General features: G+C 41.6%; 1 protein-coding gene across 1 annotated transcript; it reads left to right on the top strand.

Annotated features, from left to right (window-relative positions):
- Positions 1-21: 21 nt before the first annotated feature.
- On the top strand, positions 22-17,682 carry DNAJA2 (DnaJ heat shock protein family (Hsp40) member A2). Its single transcript, XM_054048868.1, has 9 exons — positions 22-212; positions 5,038-5,097; positions 6,268-6,491; positions 8,433-8,513; positions 8,862-8,995; positions 12,042-12,238; positions 15,788-15,932; positions 16,131-16,258; positions 16,904-17,682. The coding sequence occupies exons 1-9, from the start codon at positions 135-137 to the stop codon at positions 17,090-17,092; spliced, it is 1,236 nt and encodes a 411-aa protein (XP_053904843.1). The 5' UTR covers positions 22-134; the 3' UTR covers positions 17,093-17,682.
- The last annotated feature ends 2,561 nt before the right edge of the window (positions 17,683-20,243 follow it).

Below are 20,243 nucleotides of genomic sequence, written 5' to 3'. Positions count from 1 at the left end.
CGCACGGCGCGGTGACGTGAGGCGTGCGTGGGTGACGTCGTGGCGGCCTCTCTCATTCTGGTCCGGGTCTCGTCCTCGCTGCCGGCCCCGCTGCCCCTCGGCCTGTCCTGCCTGCGCCGCCCCGTCCCCCCGCGATGGCGAACGTGGCCGACACCAAGCTCTACGACATCCTGGGCGTGCCGCCTGGGGCCACCGACAACGAGCTTAAGAAGGTACCGGGCCGGGCGGGGGAGGCTGTGGGCCGGGAAGGCCCCAGTTGGGCAGCCGGGAGGTCACGATGAAGCGGGGAGGCCCCGGCCCGGGCAACCGTGGGCCTCGGGCGGGATCAGAGTGGGCGGGAGGCCAGCCGGGGTCCAGGCCTCCAGGCTAGGCCGCGCCGTGAAGCCGGTTGCGGCCTGCCCGCCCGGCCGGCGCTGGGGGAGGCGACTAGGCCGCAGGGAGGCCAAGGCATCCTGCCGGAGGGAGCTGGGGCGCCGGTGGGAGGAGGGGATCCCCGCCAGGAGTTGTGGGATCCCCGCTGTACCTGAGGGGATCGCCGGGGTTCCCTGCCCTAGAGCCGCCTGCTCTTGTCTCCTTACTTGGTGCCCACTGTGGGGAGATGCCCAGACTGGTAACTGAGCACCAGGCGGAGACTCCCCCAATCTCCCATTCCTCTGTAAGGCAGGGTCTCCGTGGTGCTCTGTTGGCCGATCCCATCACAATTAAAGGCTTCAGCTATAAAACCCGCTGAAGTGCAATACGTTCTAGCCAGTACCATTGTCTGACCTACTTCAGCAACAGCACAGGCTCCGTTAGGGTCTTCCTGTCCCATCCCTATAGAGCTGATCTTTCCCAGGCTGAAAGCACCTAGGGAAAATAAACAAAGAAGCTGAGCAAGAGAGCCTAGAGCATTGTGATCTTCATTACCCTATACTCAGCACTGACATCTAAACATTTATTGGTTCCATCCATTTAATGTTGTAGTATACAAGCCACTCCTCCCTCCCTCCACCCCCCAGAACAGCACCACCCATCACTTAAAAACTACACCAGAGCCTTGGTTAGGTAGTTACTATTCACTGCCTGTGATCATTTGCAATGATGGGTGGTACTGCTACTGTGAACTATACATCTCCATGTGATAAAGAAATTTGTTTGGTGCGGGTATTGATCATTATGAAACAACAAAGTGGAGGTGTCTGGGTGAAAGGAAGCTATGAGCTGATCACAGCCAAATATGATCAGACAGTCTACAGAAAGAAATCTGTTTAGGGTATCCTGTTTGTTACGTGAATGGAAAACCTGGGAATGCAAATGTTTAATACATATAAAAAACACTTGTTATGTAGCCCAAAGTATAGATTCAACACTGCTTAAAATATACTTTAGAAGTTAATGGTAAGGTTGCCAACTGTCTCTACCAGTGCCAAGCGTATCATCTCTTGTTAATTAGTTTAGACTTAACTGAGTGTCCAAATAGTGAGAACATACTGACAAGCTACCCTAATACAACTGAGACAATGTATGTAGATACTGTTTTAATCTGGTGTCCAGCCCTTACGCCAAAGCAGAAAAGAAAAGTGAAAGCAAAGCAAAATAGCTTTATCATTATGATGCTGATGAGATGGCAAAACTATCTTCAATGCTGATTAATTTGTACTAAGTACTGTCTTCTAGGGCTGCAGTAGAATGCTAATGTAGGCCCAGATCCTGAAAATACTTCTCTGAGTAACTATGCACTTGAGTAATTCCATTCAGCTAAATGGCTCAAACTAGCATGCTAAAAATAGCAGTGTGGCTGTGGTGGCTCCAGTAGAGACTCAGACTAGCCACCCGAGCTCAGACCCAGGAGGTTGGGTGGGCTCAAGAGCCCAAGTAGCTATGTCCACAGTAGGTTGGGAGGCTTGCTCCTAGCTGCAGTGTAGACATACCCATAGTGATCTACTAAAGGTTTGTCTAAACAGGAATGTTATACTAATATGAGCTAAGGTATGATTTTATTTTTAAACTGGTAACTATATCAGTATAACCCCTTACATGGACATTCTTCTATGCCAGTATAAAAGTGACTTTTTGGTTTTGCTTATGTGACATATACCAGAATAAGTGTCCACACTGAGTTACACTGGCATACTCCATGTTGACAGGGCCTGGGGATTTTAAAGTTTTTCAGTGTATTCTAGAATATTTTGGTTATAATCAAGGCTCTGTTTTGTTACACTGGCTACGTTTTACGTAAGCATTCACATCCCCTCTTTACATGCATGAATGCAGAATATTTCATAATTATGCAGTGAAAAAATGGGTCTACATGCCACTGTGCCTCCCCACCCCCAATTTCTGCAAGCACAGAGCTGCCCAGCTGAAGGAGGCTGTGTCTGGGCTCTGCTTACTCTGCAGCTGAACTCTGGGTCCTACTGCTCAGCTAAATGCCGCCTCCTAGATCCTAGTGCCAGTTGTGCTCCCCTTCTGTGTGCTGGGAGCCTTCCTGTTTTCTGTGCAACAGTGAGTGCTGGTAGTGGAGCTGGAGAAAGTGGGGTTGGAGAAAGAGGCAGTGGGGAATGAAGGTGGGGTTGAATAGGGCAGGGGGTGGGGGATGGTGAAGAAAAGGAGATCGGAGAATCGCAGGGGGAAGCGAAAGCCCAGCATGCGGCATCCCCTTGGCAGCAGCTGGGGCTCCCCCATTAAGCAGGCCCATTGAACCCTCACCCTGACAAACCCTACAGCTGGACCACTCCAAGCCCCCCAGACCCCCACTCCGCCAGCACCTGAACCCCCCCCCAACCCACCCCACACCCAGACCCCCCGCTGAGCCTCAACCACCTTCACCTGGATCCCCTGCAGAGTCCCATTGTCCCTGTATCTGGAACCCCGCCCCCATGAGCCCCTGTGCATCCAGATCTCCCACTGAACCACCCATACCAGATTGCCCCATACAGAAACCTCTCACCCCATACTTGGATCCTGCTGGGCTGAGCCTATCCACCCACACCCGGTGCACCTGGCACAGTGGGGCAGGGCCTCAGAGTGTTTCTGGGGCAGACCCAGCCCTTGCACTGCATCAGGGTCAGGTGCAGCCTCACTGCTGAGTTCTTGTACCGGGGGAGGTGGGGGCTTCAGGGTGATCTCCCACCTCAGTGCAGCCAGTGGCCTGTGCTCTCCACTGCCATGCTGGAGCCACATTTATTTATTGACAAATACAATTTGCAGAATTTTAAAATATTGTGTGCATAATTTTTAGGTGCAGAACTTTAAATTTTTTGACATAGAATTCCCTCAGAAGTATCGTTCTAGTCATCCTTGCACAAAAGGGGAAGATGTGTTCTCTACCCCAAGAGCTTTTAGTTTAAATGAAAATAATACAAATATAGTTCAAATGCAGCAGTCTCGATAAATAGGTCAGTGAAAATGATGTGAAAATTGTATGTAATACTATACTATAGAAAGGAAAAACGGTGTGTAAACCGTTCTCAACAGCCTGCTTTTTCTTGTTCTTGAGACGTTTAGGTCTCTACTCTCTGAGCAGTTAACTTTTTAAAAATTTCTATTTTTAAAAATAGAACCCCGTTGCCAGCTGTGTCCACCTATCTATTTAAGGGACACTATCATAGGACCTTACCACATCAGCCACACCATCAGGGGCTCGTTCACCTGCACTTCTACCAATGTGATGTATGCCATCATGTGCCAGCAGTGCCCCTGTGCCATGTACATTGGCCAAACTGGATAGTCTCTAAGCACCATGCATCTGATAAAGTGGGTTTTAGCCCACGAAAGCTTATGCCCAAATAAATTTGTTAGTCTCTAAGGTGCCACAAGTACTCCTTGTTGTTTATATTAGTAAAGTTTCTTCCCTCTAAATCACAAGTAACTGTTGTAACTCTTTTGAGACAGTGTAGTGAAAACTTCCCCAACTAAATTCAGCTCCATAACTCTGAAGTGGTAGCAGAAAAATAGGTTATGCTAAGCTGTGTACAAAATATTGTTACTCAGGTACAGCCAGACATGTTCAAAAGGAAAGAAGCAGTTTGAAAACCATTTCTTAGAGAACTTGCTTTACTTCCTTGTGCTACTGTTTCAGAACAGTAGAGTTAAAAGATTAGCATCTGCATACTTCTGTCCATGTACTTAATTCAAAGGGGTGCTAAATCTTCCTTGAGAAGTATGTAGGGAAGAGAATGAAGAAACTATCAATGTGGATTGATCGGTTGGGTTGGGTGAGAACCTGAGGGAGCCATTTTGTTAGTGGACTCCTGAGGAGAGTTACAAATCAGGACAGGATTTACATCCAACATGATGGTTTAATAACTATGGTATGCAAATCCATACCCTCTAGCTAATGGTAATCTCACCCTTTGTTCACATTTGGAAATTACAGCTTTATATCAGTAATGAATGCTGTATAAAGAATTGGTTGAGTTCAGTTTCAGTGTAACACCTAAACCAGAATACAGAAAATCAACAGTTTAAATGCAAGTTTTTGTAGTACTTCAGTTACTCTATGCACTACATTAATGTGCCAGATCCATAAATGGGTAGTTAATACTGAGTCAGTAAAATTAAATTCATGGAGGTTAAGTCCATTAATGGCTATTAGCCAGGATGGTTAAGGAATGGTGTCCCTAGCCTCTGTTTGTCAGAGGGTGGAGATGGATGGCAGGAGAGAGATCACTTGATCATTACCTGTTAGGTTCACTCCCTCTGGGCACCTGGCATTGGCCACTGTCGGTAGACAGGATACTGGGCTAGATGGACCTTTGGTCTGACCCAGTACGGCCATTCTTATGTTCTAAAATAAAATATCAGGTACTTTCTGTTTTATTGTAGAGGACTCAACTAATTTGTTTTATTCTAATGGACTTTTGCTTTATGGCTAGCTTCTGACCTTGGAATATTTTTATCCGATAATTGACTTAAGTAGGTGCTGGTTACACACTTACAGGAGACATTTGTATCTTTCTCTGAAGAGTACAGGTTCAGTTAATCAACTTGATTTATTTTGAAACATGGAATCCATCACAGACTTAATGACTTGTGTTATTTTGTTTTGTCAATTAGGCATACAGAAAGCTGGCCAAGGAATACCACCCTGATAAGAATCCAAATGCAGGAGACAAAGTAAGTTGTTTGTTTGTTTGTTTGTGTTTTTTGTTTTTGTTTGTTTTTTTGTTTGTTTTTTTTTTCTTTAAATCTTGAAATGTATTTATTTGTATTGCCATTGTATTTAGGGGCATCAAACAAGAGATTCAGGGCCTTGCTATGTTAGGACTTATTCATATACACAGTAACAAAAAGACAGTGACCCAAAGAAATAATAATCTAGGTTGTGGCCAAGGACAAAGTAACATAAAAATGAGTTGTTGTATAGTAAGCAAAAGCCTCCAATCACCACCTGCCTAGCTGGGGTCAGCTGGCAGTGCTTTGAGGCATTGTGGGAGAGGTGAATGTTTAGGAGGGATCTGAAGAGTAAGGCAGCAGTTTTGCAGATCTTTCTTGGAAGTGTTTTCCACTCATAAGAGATGGAAGTGGAGGTGTTTGAAAGAGATGCAAACAATGAATTCAGGGGTCACCTTCAAGGTAAAATAGATTAGACATGCAGGGCTCAGTTAAGTAACCTGTCTTGAGAGATGAAAAAAGATGTTTCAGTGATGTCTCAAATGAGTTGGGTTAACATGATGGAAAAGTCTTCTTAACACTTCAGAAGACTAACATATCTGAAGCCATGTTAGTTGACTGTGTAGACTACAACAGGTTATTGTTGTTTTAACAACCGTTGAGGATTCTTCAGTTGTTAAGCTAACATGTTTAAAACATCCATTTTGTCCATCAAGACAGGACCTTAGACCTTGTCTAGATTACAACTTTAAGAGTAACATTAATACTTAGCTAATGTTAATGTTAGCTAATGTGGTAATCACACATACTTAAATCCCAGTCTAGACAAGGCCTTGTAGGTAAAGATAAGAAGCTTGTACTTGGCATCTCTACTGATTTCTTCTTCAATGCCCAAGAGGATGATACAGTCATCCTTCATGTTAAAACGGAAGAAAAGAGTTGGATTCATACAAGCACAGCCAAATCTACTTGTTCTAAAGGTCAAAATTTAGACTGCAATGGAACTTCTGATGTGGAAGAGTATTTAGGGTTGTACACTCCCTCATGAATAAAAGGATGAAGTGGGGCTATAAATCAGATGCTAGCATTTCCTTTGTGATTATCTTTCAAGTAAATCTGTTTTTATGTATGTAAAAGTAACTTAGAGGCTTTTTTTCCTGAATTCTTTTTCAGTTCAAAGAAATAAGCTTTGCCTATGAAGTTCTGTCAAATCCTGAGAAACGTGAGTTATATGATCGATATGGAGAACAGGGCCTTCGAGAAGGTAGCGGTGGAAGTGGTGGAATGGACGATATTTTCTCCCACATTTTTGGTGGTGGATTGTTCAGTTTCATGGGTAATCAGAGTAGAAGTCGCAATGGTAGAAGAAGAGGAGAAGATATGATGCATCCACTTAAGTGAGTATCTTGAAACTGTGACTTCTAACTTAAGTTTCCAAAAAGAGATGGTGAAGGTGAACCTGGTCTGATAATCATTGATGCTCTAGCGGGCGTCAGTTCATTCAAAAGGTCTCTACTGTTTCCAACTCCAATTCATTCAAAGCGTTACTTCTAGAGTTCAGCAAAAAAGAAACAGATCTTCCTGCATTAAAAGTTTGCCTTTGGTGTTAATAGTGTTTTAAAAGAATAATATATGTGGTTGGAACTTCAAGTCTTACGGTCCATATCTTATTAGTCAGTGTATAAACTCTGCTTCTTTTCATAAACATATAAATCTTGCCCATTCTTGACTGATTTGCACAAATGACTGTCTAAATTATTTGATCATAAATATGCCTAAAGTTGTTTAGTGGGACATGTTAGCCTTCCAGCCTCCTAGTAACCTGGTGATGTGTATTCACTATCTAACCCAGGGGTCTCAAATGGCCCGCGGAGTTATTTGCTGTGGCCTGCCAAGCTCCGCGCCCCGCGCCCTCCCCCTGTGCACACCGCGTCCCTGCTCCTTTGCCTACCTCCAGGCGCTTCCCGCCGCCAAACAGCTGTTTGGCAGCACTTAGCGCTTTCCAGGGGGGAGGGGGGAGGAGCGGGGAGCCGCACGCTCAGGGGAGGAGGTGGGGTAGGGGTGTGGATTTTTAGGATCCCTGCTCATCTTCATAAGCCTACACCTTATTTTCACTGCTGTTTTCTGCGGGCTGAGCAGCTTCTTTCTGACCCCCCACGGATGCTGTACTGTTTGCTAGGCCACTCCTCGCATTAAGTGCTTAGTGTAAGGTAGTCTCTTGGTCTATCCAAGACCGTGATCAAGTGTCTTTGATGTTTTTGGTCGTTTGGCTTCGAGATGAAAACCTTGTCTTTGTTTCTGGGACCTTGAAGTGAAAAAATTCTCTAAATTATATCTGTTTTTGCATGCCAGCTACTTTGTCTAGCAACTAGTACTGTACAAACAAACTATACATTAGCTTTTGTATTCTCATAACTCTTTTTAGTTGTTTCTTTCTAAACATTGACACCAGAAGCAATGTTTTGCCGTTCAAAATAAACTGAGTTGCATTTATTATTGAATGATTTCTGAAGTCGCTGGAAATATGCAAAATTCTGAACTAAATGTTGTTAGACAACTACTTTTAAGTGGCATGACTGTACTGATAAGAGAACCAAATGGTGTTAATTTTTTTTCTAGTGCTTTAGATACCTTGTAATCCAATGTTCTCAAATCTGACTGCTAAAGTGGTCATGGGAACATACCAACAATATATCAACACAAACACTTTTCCAATGGAAATGAATAAGACAAAATTAAACTCCTAGTATGAATTCTTAAGGAAAATATTAAACTATAACTATTATCCAGAACTGCTAGGAATTGTCTTGCTTGTGTTAACCCATCTGAGACTCGTTTTAGATCTCCTTTAAACCTTCCTTAATTCTTCAGGTGACTAGGCTAATTTGTTTCCTGTTGCTCTCTGCTAGAGAGCTAACCTCAGCTCTGGCTTCTGACTAATCTAAAGCTTTTCCTTGAAGTATGTACATTTACAGTTGCATAGTTTCTAATGGGATTTCACCAGATCTGAAACTGTTCTGCAAAGTCTGGCTTAAAATCCTAAAAGATAGGGTTCTGTGTTTTTAATAACTGCTTATCTTAATATAGCATTTGTTACAGTGTCAGTGTACAGTTTTACTTGCTCAAAAACTTATTGTTTAACCTCTCTTCTACATATGGCTGGGTTTTTGTTTTTTTTCAAAAGTATTTGTCGACAAGGCTGAAGGTTGCTGTGATTTTAGTTTTTACCATAAATTGTCTTAGACAGTAATTTGTACCTAAGCTAGACTATTAAAATGACTTTTTCCTGAAGTGATTATTAGAATGTTAATACTGGAGAACTCACTTTTATTTTCTAGAGTGTCTTTAGAAGATCTATATAATGGAAAGACAACCAAACTACAGCTTAGCAAGAATGTCCTTTGTAGTTCATGTAATGGGTAAGTTTTGTATTTTTCATTGACAGTGCTAGAACTTTTTGGCTACTTTTACTCTTAAATGTGTTAAACTGTTAATTCAAATTGGTATATAGCATGAAGTGTAGTAGTTCTTCACATGTAAGCTAGAACGGGTTCAAGTATTGAAGCATGGAGATACCAAAATCTAACCTATAATGCAATTAATGGCGCTCTTTGTAAAATCTTGAAAAGACATCCTCTGTATGTTAGTGATAGATTAGCCTAATTGCAACTGACACTGCTGCATCAGTGCAATTGGAGGTGTAAAGCTTAAGTTTGGTATTTATTTTCCATATGTTCTCAATTATAATCTGACACTTTCCAATTTAGTCAGGGTGGGAAGTCCGGAGCTGTTCAGAAGTGTAGTGCTTGCCGAGGTAGAGGTGTACGTATCATGATCAGACAGCTGGCTCCTGGGATGGTTCAGCAGATGCAGTCTGTGTGCTCTGATTGCAATGGAGAAGGTAGGCCAACTGTTTCCTGTGCTTTTAAAAATGTTTAATGTTGTTAGAATCTAGGTTCAATAGTAAATTGTCATATCTCATCTGGAGAATTTCTGAATTAGATTGTAATTAGTGAAGTTTGATTTTAGTCTGTAAAGGATATTTCTTCACGTATCGGAACAAGAACACAATTTTGCAAAGTAGGGGAGGATTGGAACCAGAATAACAGGTGCTACTGCTTGGAAATATTTGGACATGCTTGCCCCAGTATCTTGCTGTCTGGTGCAAGCACTATAAAAACCATTTACTCTTATGGGATACATTTAACTTAGCATCAGGATAGATTGATTTAAATCAAAGCATTTTAGAGCAATGTTTTGCATTTGTTCATTTGAGTTATTTTCCTAAAGAGAAGGTGATTGTCATTTATCTGTAACCACTGAAATATGTTTAGCAACTATATATATATCCTTCCCACTAAATTGGGTGCTGCTTCTTGTTAACCAGGGGATGGACTATATCTATACATTGAAGCATTTAGGAAGCTTAACTTGCATTCAAATTTGTAATTTGTTAGAAAATAGTGAATGATTCATTTCTTATTTACTAGACTAATTTTTTACTTGTATTTTTTGTCAATCTCTGGATGGAAATTTGAATTCAAATTAAATGCACTAAATGGCGTTATTAAATAAAACTACCTTCAGTGTGCTGGAAATATAACAAAAAAGTTAATGGAAGCAGTTTTGCATTTAAATTTATTAAACAAAGAAAGTATTAGCTGTAGTTAATAATTGAATTTATTATTTCTGGGGTCATGTCCTTCAAAAATTTAGAACTAGTAGATCTCATCCTCTTTCACCTAGTTTTATTCAAAGTTTGGAAGAAAAAAAAAAAGCTGTCCTTCAAACTAGGCACCAAACATACTGCTTGATATTTTTTTATTTTAAGTTATTTGTTGTTATTATAGTAAATTTAGGCCTAAATTTATATGCCATCTCAAATTTAATTTTAAATAGATTGTTAAAAAATAAACCCGTATTTAATTTAAAGTTCTTTAAATATTCATCGATTTTTATATCTACTCTTCTCAGCGTTCCAAAATATTATCAATATGGTAGTGAAGTACATATATGGTAGTGAATTAAATATCCTCTTCCTTGCATATATTTCCTGGATCTTTCTTAATTTATGCAACACCACTAATTTTGTCTGAAATCTTGTGCTTGTACTACTTATGATGTAATAGCTGAAAATGCTGAGCTGCAATAAAAATTTAGTTTAGTCTATTTTTATTCTATAACCAGTCAAACTTTTTACTAAAGAATTGAAAGACTGTGGTTTCCTGTTTTTAGCTCTTTGTTACTTTGCCTGATTTAATGTAAATGCAAAGTTCTAGTAGGACTGGACACATCTGCTGCATCGTAATGTTCTGTATACTTGTTTCACATAGGAGTATGGCTTTAATTTCTGAGTAGCTGAGTAGCTAAATATCTGAACATAACAATTGCTTCTGCTTGCAGCACTTAAATAGAAGAAGCAATAGGTACTGTACTGGCAACTGAAGTGATGGGATTATACAGGATATTTTTCTTAGAATGTTCTGGTTATTCTGGTCTGCTATAATGAAGGCAGTTCCATATAAAATATCTGCCCTTTAAAAGTATATCCAAATAGACTAGAAAACAAAAAGGCTCTTAAGAAGTATTGGATATTTTTTGGATAACTACCCTGCAGTCTTCTAGAAGGCAATTCTCCTGTTAAAGGTGAAAGGCAAAGCACAACTGTTTGTTCTTTACTGATCGTCAAGATGTAAAAAATGCTTTAAAAGTGAACATATACACTAAGAATGTCAGCTCCTCTCTGCAGGAGAACCTGAATGGTGGTGTCACACTAAGCCAGGGGTCGGCAACCTTTCAGAAGTGGTGTGCCAAGTCTTCATTTATTCACTCTAATTTAAGGTTTTGTGTGCCAGTAATACATTTTAACGTTTTTAGAAGGTCTCTGTCTGTAAGTCTATAATATATAACTAAACTATTGTTGTATGTAAGTAAATAAAGTTTTTAAAATGTTTAAGAAACTTCACTTAAAATTAAATTAAAATGCAGAGCCCCCCAGACTGGTGGCCAGAACCCGGGCAGTGGGAGTGCCACTGAAAATCAGCTCGCGTGCCGCCTTCGGCACGCGTGCCATAGGTTGCCTACCCCTGCACTAAGCTATAACCTGACCTGCTGTTTTTTCTCTCTTCTCTCCCTCATGTACCGTCTGCATCCCCCACCCCCACCCAGGTTACATCTACACTTACAGTGATGTCTCTCACCATCTATACAGGTATAAATAGCAGTGTAGATGATGAGAGACAGCTTAGGTGAGTAGAGTGCCCTACATACCTGAACTGCCAGAGATAAATACCCTACACTGCTCTCTACACACCCAAGCAGTGCCTCCCACTTTTACGCTGCTATTTTTAGTAGTGTAGTTTCCTCCTGCCAGAGCCTTTCCCCACAGTCTTAAACTCAGCCTCCACACCCCAGAAAGGAGAACTGCACCTTGGTTTCAGTTTTGTCCCATTACCAGGTTTCTCAAAGATTTTTCATAGGTTCCCCAAGCAAAATGAGGAAAGGAGGAACCTGACTCCTTATAACTCTTTTTGTTTAGAGGTGGAGGGGGGCCGTTTTTATGCATGAAGAGCAATAAAAGCCACAGACAAAGCTTATTTTTCCTTGCAGGTTTCCTTAAATGCTCATGCTGTTTGGAATTGGAAGTCATGGTTCTTGTTCCATCTGGCTTACAATCTGAGTTCTAACTCCTCTTCCATCCCACAAAATGATTTTGAAGATCTCATCCTCTTAGTGCCTTTTGGGTCTCTTTCTTCTCATAAGGATAGCATTAGATTTGTTTTCCCCTTGTGGGACACACTAATAACACTGAAAGAAAAAAATTTCCAAAGTGATTTGAGATTGGGGAATGTGCCCAAGAGAACCAATGTACGGTAAAATAAGTGGTACTGTATCCTCAAATAAGGAAGAAAAATATTCTTAGATTTTTTCAATCCTTCTTTCTCTAGGTGAAGTTATTAATGAAAAAGACCGTTGTAAAAAATGCGAAGGGAAGAAGGTGATCAAAGAAGTAAAGATTCTTGAAGTCCACGTAGATAAAGGCATGAAACATGGGCAGAGGATTACATTTACTGGAGAAGCAGATCAGGCCCCAGGAGTGGAACCAGGAGATATTGTCCTCCTGCTCCAAGAAAAGGAGAATGAGGTAACTTGTGACTTAATAGGTGAAGTAAAGTTGGTGGGTTTTTTATATTCCTTAGAAATATTTAACTGGATGATGGAGTACAGACACTTACACAGTTACCTAGATTACTTTAAACGAACAATTGAAGGAGAGAAACTGAACTTACACATACATGGCTCGTTCCTAATGGTAACTGCTATAATTCTGAGCTAGATGGTTCTGTCTGTAGACATGCAGAGGAGCACACCAAGCATCCCACTGTCTCAATATGATCATAAAAAGTTACTCTCCTAACTGAAGCAGGGTTACCCTTGGAAGACTTACCACTATGAATGTCCTGTCCTTGTTGTTGTTGTGCACCTGCTTCAACCCTGGCATGCAGTAAGTAAAGCTGAGTATAAAGCCAGCTGTTTTTTTCAAAGGCTGTCAGATGAAAACGGGGAATCTCCCTCAATCTTCATTGCTGTAAACTGCTCTCTAATTCTGTTAACCTAGGAAGTGTGACAAATGGGTTTGGAAATATTAACCCAGATAAGTAGCATGGTCATGCTGATATTGCACTCATCATAGGACCCCCTCCTCTTTTCTACCCAAACTGTAGACCTACATTTGGCTAATTGCATTTTCATTCTGTCTTGGCACATTTATATTTCTACACAGTATGTACTTTGGAGAATATTGAGTTTCATACATTTCAACTAAGTACTATAAAACTTATTCTGACACAGTACACTATGCTAAATTACTGGAATATGTTATTTAAGGAAAGTTGCAGTATACAGTAAAGTCCAGGAGAATGTTTCCATGCTTTAATGTGGTAACTATTTTTGGCAAAGTTCAGTGCATTAGGTGAAGTAACATAAGTGGTGGTTCAGTATTATGAAAACAGCATGTAAAACTATTGTGTGAAATTGTGGGGTGCAAGCTGTTCCTTTTCTGGTGTTCCGTAAACAAAATAAAGTATTGTGAATTTAAAGTTCATACATATTGCATTGATCAAATTCTAGTCATTGTCCATCAGGAAAGCTTTGAATTAAAAACTGAAGTAATACAAGTATCAGAAAAATCTTTAAAATGATTCATGCTGGAGTAGCACTCCAACACCAAAGCACTTGACCTAGCCTCTCCTACAGCTGTCTGGTTTGCCTGTGTGCTCAGTTGCAACTTTGTGCTCCTCCTTACTTCTCGGCTGTGATTGGGTGAAGGGAAAGGAAGGCTACTAGGATAAACAATGTGACTTCAAGTGTCAGGTACTGCTAGCACTAATGACAGGTCAGATATTCCAGGATTTGAAGCAGAGGCCTTCTCAGTCTTGGTCTTTTGATCTAGCTATGTCTGCTGCTGTACTGTCTTGTGCAGTAAAACATATTGTGGCTTTCTCCTTTTTGCTATGACCATGTGTACTAGTAACGCTGTAGGTCAGTCCTCAGTTGCTTTTTAATAAACATGCTGCAGTTCATGAATATGTGGACAAAAGATTGCTAGCATAATTGTTAGTATGGTGGTGAAATGGTGATTTTGTAAGGTGTTTGTTTATATGAGCTTGAGAGGAACCTAAAGCAGCGGTTTTCAAACTTCAAAGGACCTCCATTTTGATTTTAAATTTTTCGCACACCCCCAGACACCCTGCTCAGCCCAAGGCCCCACTCCTGCCTTACCTCCACCCCGCCCCTCCTCTTTCCACCCCATCCCCGTTTCTCCCCCTCCCTCCCAGCGCCTGCTGCATGCCGCTGAACATCTGTTCCCCGGCATGCAGGAGGCACTGGGAGGGAAGGGAAGGAATTGATCAGCGGGGCCAGTGGCCCCTGACATGATTCTGCCCCCCCTCCCCTGAGTGTGCTCTGTCCCCCCCCTCCCTCCCAGTGCCTCCTGCACACTGGGGAACAGTTGTCCTGCGGTGTGCTGGGGTGGTGCGGGAGGAGTTGATCAGTAGGACCGTTGGCCCTCGACATGATTCAACCCCCTCCCTTGAGTGAGCCCCGTTCCCGCTTCACCCCTCCTTCCCAGCACCTCCTGCATGTCAGGGAACAGCTGTTCCCCGGCGTGCAGGAAGAACTGGGGAGGGGGAAAAGTTGATTCCGCCTGCTCCTCCCTGCTGAACAGCTATTCCTCGGCATGCAGGAGGCGCTGGGAGGAAATGAGGGAGGGGGAATTGATCAGTGGGGCCCGAGTACCCTCGCGGACCCCAGTTTGAGAAACGCTGACTAAAGTATTAAATCATTTTGGTACCATAGTTTCAGTGTACTGAAAAGCTTGAGGAAAGGTGAATCTACTAAAATTATTGTCATGGTTGATATGCCAGCTGATCTCCTGGTTCCAAAAACTACTTGCTCTTGGGGAGAAACTCTGCTGTCTTCTCACAAACGTCAGCATAAAACTGTTGCCATATTTTATTTTCAAGGACAGACATTAATGCTGAAGAAAAACTTTCCAGCAAGTCTTTTCTTGCTGTGCAAGAAAGCATAACTTTGAGGATGAAGTCATGAACCAAGTTTTATATGCTGTATACTGTGTATATATTTATACACTAAATATCTGTATGTTGTGAGCAAGCAAGTAGTGAACAATTTCAGGTATCTCTAATAGAGGTGCAAAGGGAAAAAGGAGCAATCTTTCTGGATTCATGCCAATGGGCTAACAATCCTTCCTTCACTTCACACCTCTGTAAATGTAAATGCCTCATTACAGTTCAGTTAAAGCAGCTGTGATCTTGCTTGAATACATAGATGACAGTTAAAGCAACTATACACAGCTGGTTTGGGCTTAGTCCTGAGGACTTGGAACAACACTCCTATTTCATGTATACCACATGAATAAGACACTTCCAGTTTGTCTATTGCACTGAAGATACTTCTGAAAGACTTCATGCTAAAGTTAACTGAATGCTTATAATGGCTGCAGCACTTTAGCAGTGAGTCTGAAGTACTACTCTAGTAAAATAGCTTAAAGCCTTTAATTGTATGTGGACTGGCTTTTTGCCCCTCCCCCCTTTTTAAAATCTGAAAATAGTGGCATGATCAACAGCTAGCTTTTTTATGAACATTTTGAGGCTAAGTGAAATAGTCTTTAAATATATAATTTTGTTACCTGGTCTCCATTGTGTTGTAATTTTTGTGTTTAGATTGGAAGATCTTTAGGTCAGGGAAAGACTCAGTCTGTTGTACAGTCACACAGCCTTTTACAACTCTAATTTGTTTCTAATGAATATGGAACCAGAGTCACAGAAATATATACTATTACATATTGCACAACATGCAACTCTTAGGACCTGCTTAATTGTGGAAAGCTATAACTGGGGTAGATCTGGAGTTTGATCCTTACATGAGTGCTAACTTTCGAAGGCAGCAATTTTATAACTTATGGATTTTATTACTGCAGGATTATATTAAGAGACACTTCATTGTTCCCAAGGACTTCTGTAAGTAGAACTAAATAAAGAGTATCTTTGCCTTTTGGGGGATATAACAAGAGTGAATTGTTGGGGAAACCAGGGTTTGTGGGTAGGTGGAGATCTGGCAGTAATAAGTATTAGAATGCAGATGATGATGATGATTAATGTCTCATTCTTAGGTGTTCCAGAGGGAAGGAAATGACTTGCATATGACACACAAGATCGGACTTGTTGAAGCACTGTGTGGATTTCAGTTCACATTCAAACACCTGGATGGACGTCAGATTGTGGTTAAATATCCTCCTGGAAAAGTAATTGAACCAGGTAAATCTTGATTTGATATAAGAATTTATCTAGATACACATGTGGCTGTACTATTTGAAACGTTGTATCGTCAAATTATTCTCACGCTCTTGCAACTTGTAGCCATTGTTGTAGAAATGCAGAGACATTATATTGTCAGACAGAAAGCTGGTACAGTTTCCTTTAAACTGATTAATCTTTCTCTGCCTTTAATTATAGGTTGTGTTCGTGTAGTTCGAGGTGAAGGAATGCCACAATATCGCAATCCCTTTGAAAAAGGAGATCTTTACATAAAGTTTGATGTGCAGTTTCCTGAAAATAACTGGATTAGCCCAGAAAAACTCTCAGTAAGTATTCCTTCAGTTTGATCAAAAATGTGTGTTTGTGATTTTGTGTCTTAAGGGCTCATTGTATTGTGCCCCATGCACTTTCTTTCCAGTAGTTATATTTGGATTTGAGTACAGCCAAATTGTTCTTTCAATATAGTTTACAATGCACAAGTGATTTTAAAACCTTCCATTGAAGTTGGTTAGTTTACATGAAAAACCACAGGAGGGTTGGTGTTCTGGGATGTGGGTGTAATATAAAAGCGTTTGAAAACTCGATATAGTAGCTATTACTAGACCAGAGGACAAATGAAAGAAGGTGGCTACTGTTTTGATTTCTGACTCATCAGTTCTTGCTGACTATGGCTTTGTCTAAATCAGAAAGTTGTACCAGTTAAAAGGACTCATTTTGACCAATGCAAATTGGTGCAAACACCTGCTGAATTTTAAGATTGCTAATACATTTATGATAACTATGTAAGACATTCTTAACCTAACATCAGTGTCCCCACAGGGGCTTGCACATGTTTTTAAAGAAATACCTTTTAGTTAAATTGGTGCAACTTAATCATGTAGAGATGGCCTAAGAATGAAGGGGAGATGTGCGCCAAATATTGACACCTCTGTTTTCTGATACACCACTAACTATACTTCTTTTATTGGCAGGAACTTGAAGATCTTCTGCCATCTAGACCAGAAGTTCCCCCTGTAATTGGTGATACAGAAGAGGTAGATCTCCAGGAATTTGATAACACTCGTGGATCAGGTGGTGGTCAGAGACGTGAAGCCTACAATGATAGTTCTGATGAAGAAAGCATTCATCATGGACCTGGGGTACAGTGTGCCCATCAGTAAACATTTGTCTAAAATGTTGCACAAGGATTTTCTTTCAAGTTTTGCCTGACTTGTTTTCAGCAATCCAGCTGGATTGTATAAACAATCCAGATGAACCGATGGACATCTATTGCTGTATGTGTAACCTTTAAATTGGTCTATAGTATCTACAGAGTGTATAATTTAAACTAACCACAAAGCTTACATCTTCATTTTGACTGTTCTGTAGCAGAATAAAGCACTTGAAAGGAAGACGAGACTCCTTTTCACATGGGTTTTAAGTTTGTCCTTGTATCTGTGCTTGATTTTTACCAGTTGTGTAGATTTTAAGTTTCATATTTTAAATTCAAATTCTACATTGTAAAGTTTGTGTACAACTTGTCCTGAGGCTTGGTATTTGGCTGCACCTGCGTAAGCTGCTACAAATAGAATAAAGAATTTCATAGCCTGTATCTATCATTTTAGATGCATGGTACATAAATGGGCTTTACACATAATGGGTTTAGAGCTGACTGGGAACAACAGAAGACTAAATTAGAAGTGGTTGTAAAAGTTTTTTTACCATCTTGTGAGGTTTCTGAAAGTAAATAAAGCAGTTGGTGTATAATATACTCCCTTCCCCTTGTCACACTTTTATTTATCTAAAAGGATACACTAAACTTGATTCTAATTGGTTAGTTCCTTTGTATTTGTTTTACTATACTGCCTCGGAGTCCTAGTACAATGGCATCCTCGTACTTGACTATGTCCTGTACAACCTTCATCCCTGCCCCACAGAGTTCACAATCAAGTGAAAAACCATTTCAGTGTTGAAGTACCTCTAGCTGCATGCAGCTTTCCTTATTAATCAAAGTATTTTTGAATTTATTAACATAAGAACTGGTTGGCCTGCACACAGGTAGTTTCAATTGTTCACTGGAATTCCTTGCCTTCTAAATTTTTAAACATGCATGAAAAGACTTCACCTCTCAATATGGAGATGCTAGAAAAATAGCTTTGACATCCAAAACCAAATCCTGCTTATTGTTAAAGTTTAGAATTTTGTTCCGTGTTTAACAGCTCTTGGCTTTTAGTGCCCCTTTGATATTAGGCAAGTCTTGGGATATGTCTTTGATCCACTGTCCTTAGAATAGCAACAAGGATTTTTTGACATCCTTCCAGAATTGAAGATGGGTAACTTCAAGAATTTCAGACTTCAAGACACAGAGTCTGTATATGGTCATCTAGCCTAACCCTTGGCATAAACAGACCCTTGGGGTATGTCTACACTATGAAATTAGGTCGATTTTATAGAAGTCAAATTTTAGAAATCGATTTTATACAGTCGATTATGTATGTCCCCACTAAGTGCATTAAGTAGGCGAGTGTGTCCTCACTACCGTGGCTAGCATCGACTCGGGGAGCAGTGCACTGTGGGAAGCTATCCCACAGTTCCTGCAGTCTCTGCTGCCCATTGAAATTCTGGGTTAAACTCCCAATCCCTGATGGGGCAAAAACATTGTTGCAGTGGTTTTGGGTACATGTCATCAATCTCCCCTCCCTCCCTCTTTGAAAGCAACTGCAGAGAATCATTTCGTGCCTTTTTTCCTGGGTTACTCATGCAGACACCATAGCATGGTAAGCATAGAGCCTGCTCAGCTCACTGCTGCTGTTGCGAGCATTGTAAACACCTCACGCCTTATTCTGCAGTATGTGCAGAACTTGGCTAACAGACTGCAGCACAAGGACAATTGGGAGGAGGACATGGACACAGATGTTCTTAAAAGTATGGGATGTGGCAATTGAGACATCATGGCAGCAGTGGGGCTGGTTGATACAGTGGAACGCCAATTCTGGCCTGGCAAACAAGCACAGACTGGTGGGACTGCATAATGTTGCTGCTATGGGATGATTCCCAATGGCTGTGAAACTTTTGCATGTGTATGGCCACTTTTCTGGAATGCTGTGAGTTGCTTTCCCCTGCCTTGAAGTGCAGGAATATCAGGATGAGAGCTGCCTTGACAGTTGAGAAGTGAGTGCCAATAGCCCTGTGGAAGCTTGCAATGCCTGACTGCTCCCAGTCAGTCAAGAATCAATTTAGAGTGGGCAAATCTACTATGGGGACTGCTGTGATTCAAGTAGCCAATGCAATCATTGATGTTCCGCTATCAGGGGTAGCAACTCTGGGAAATGTGTGGGTTTCCCTAACTGTGGTGGGGTGATAAAATGCATTTCCCTATCTTGGCACCGGACCACCTTGCCAACCACTACATAAACCGCAAGGGGTACCTCTCAAGGGTGTTGCAAGCACTGGTGGATCACAAGGGACGTTTCACTGATATCAATGTGGGATGGCCGGAAAAGGTGCATGACACTCGCATCTTTAGGAACTCCAGGCTATTTGAGCAGCTGCAAGAAGGGACTTACCTCCCAGACCAGAAAATTACTGTTGGGGATGTTGAAATGCCAATAGTTATCCTTGGAGACCCAGCCTCCCCCTTGCTCCTATAGCTCATGAAGCCATACACAGGCACCCTGGACAGCAGTAAGGAGCAGTTCAACTATAGGCTGAGCAAGTGCAGAATGGTGGTAGAATGTGCCTTTGGGCATTTAAAAGCTCATTGGTGCTGTTTGCTGACTAGGTTAGACCTCAGTGCAACCAATATTCCCATTGTTATTGCTTGCTGTGTGCTCCATAATGTCTGTGAGAGTAAGGGGGGGGGAGAGATGTTTAGGGTGGGGAAGGAGGTTGAGACAAAGGGAGAAGAGAAGGGATAAATAACAGCACACTGTAGAAATGCCTCTCCCAAAAGCATTGAGGGAAGGATGAAGAGAATCCTCCAAAGTACATACTGAAGGAGGGATTAGAGAACTAGGACAGGACAAACTTTATCTTTGCCAGTCCCCACTGAATGCCATCAAGATATTTACATTGAGTTGTAATACTCATCTCTCTCATTCTAAAAATGTAGATCCATGGTTCTTAAACTGTGGGTCATGACCCCATTTTAATGGGGTCACCAGGGCCCATTGCTGGGACCCAGGGCTGAAGCTGAAGCCCAAGCTCCACCCTGACCTGGGGCAATGGGGCTTAGGCTGCAGCCCCTCTCTCCCCCAGAGTGGCAGGGCTTGGCCTGTGCTTCCTTTTCCCTCCACCCAGGCCAGCAGGACTCTGGCTGTACACCCTCTTCCC

The sequence above is a fragment of the Malaclemys terrapin genome, chromosome 14, assembly GCF_027887155.1.
Source record: "Malaclemys terrapin pileata isolate rMalTer1 chromosome 14, rMalTer1.hap1, whole genome shotgun sequence".
Classification (NCBI taxonomy): Eukaryota; Metazoa; Chordata; order Testudines; family Emydidae; genus Malaclemys; species Malaclemys terrapin.
Note: the sequence above shows the minus strand (reverse complement) of the source record. Positions and strands in the feature narration are given on the sequence as shown.

Excerpts from the sequence above, each read along its gene's own strand:
- DNAJA2 (XM_054048868.1), top strand. The coding sequence starts at position 135 with ATGGCGAACGTGGCCGACACCAAGCTCTACGACATCCTGGGCGTGCCG. Across the intron at positions 6,492-8,432 it reads GATATGATGCATCCACTTAA|AGTGTCTTTAGAAGATCTAT; the intron begins GTGAGTATCTTG and ends TTTATTTTCTAG. Across the intron at positions 16,259-16,903 it reads TTAGCCCAGAAAAACTCTCA|GAACTTGAAGATCTTCTGCC; the intron begins GTAAGTATTCCT and ends TTTTATTGGCAG.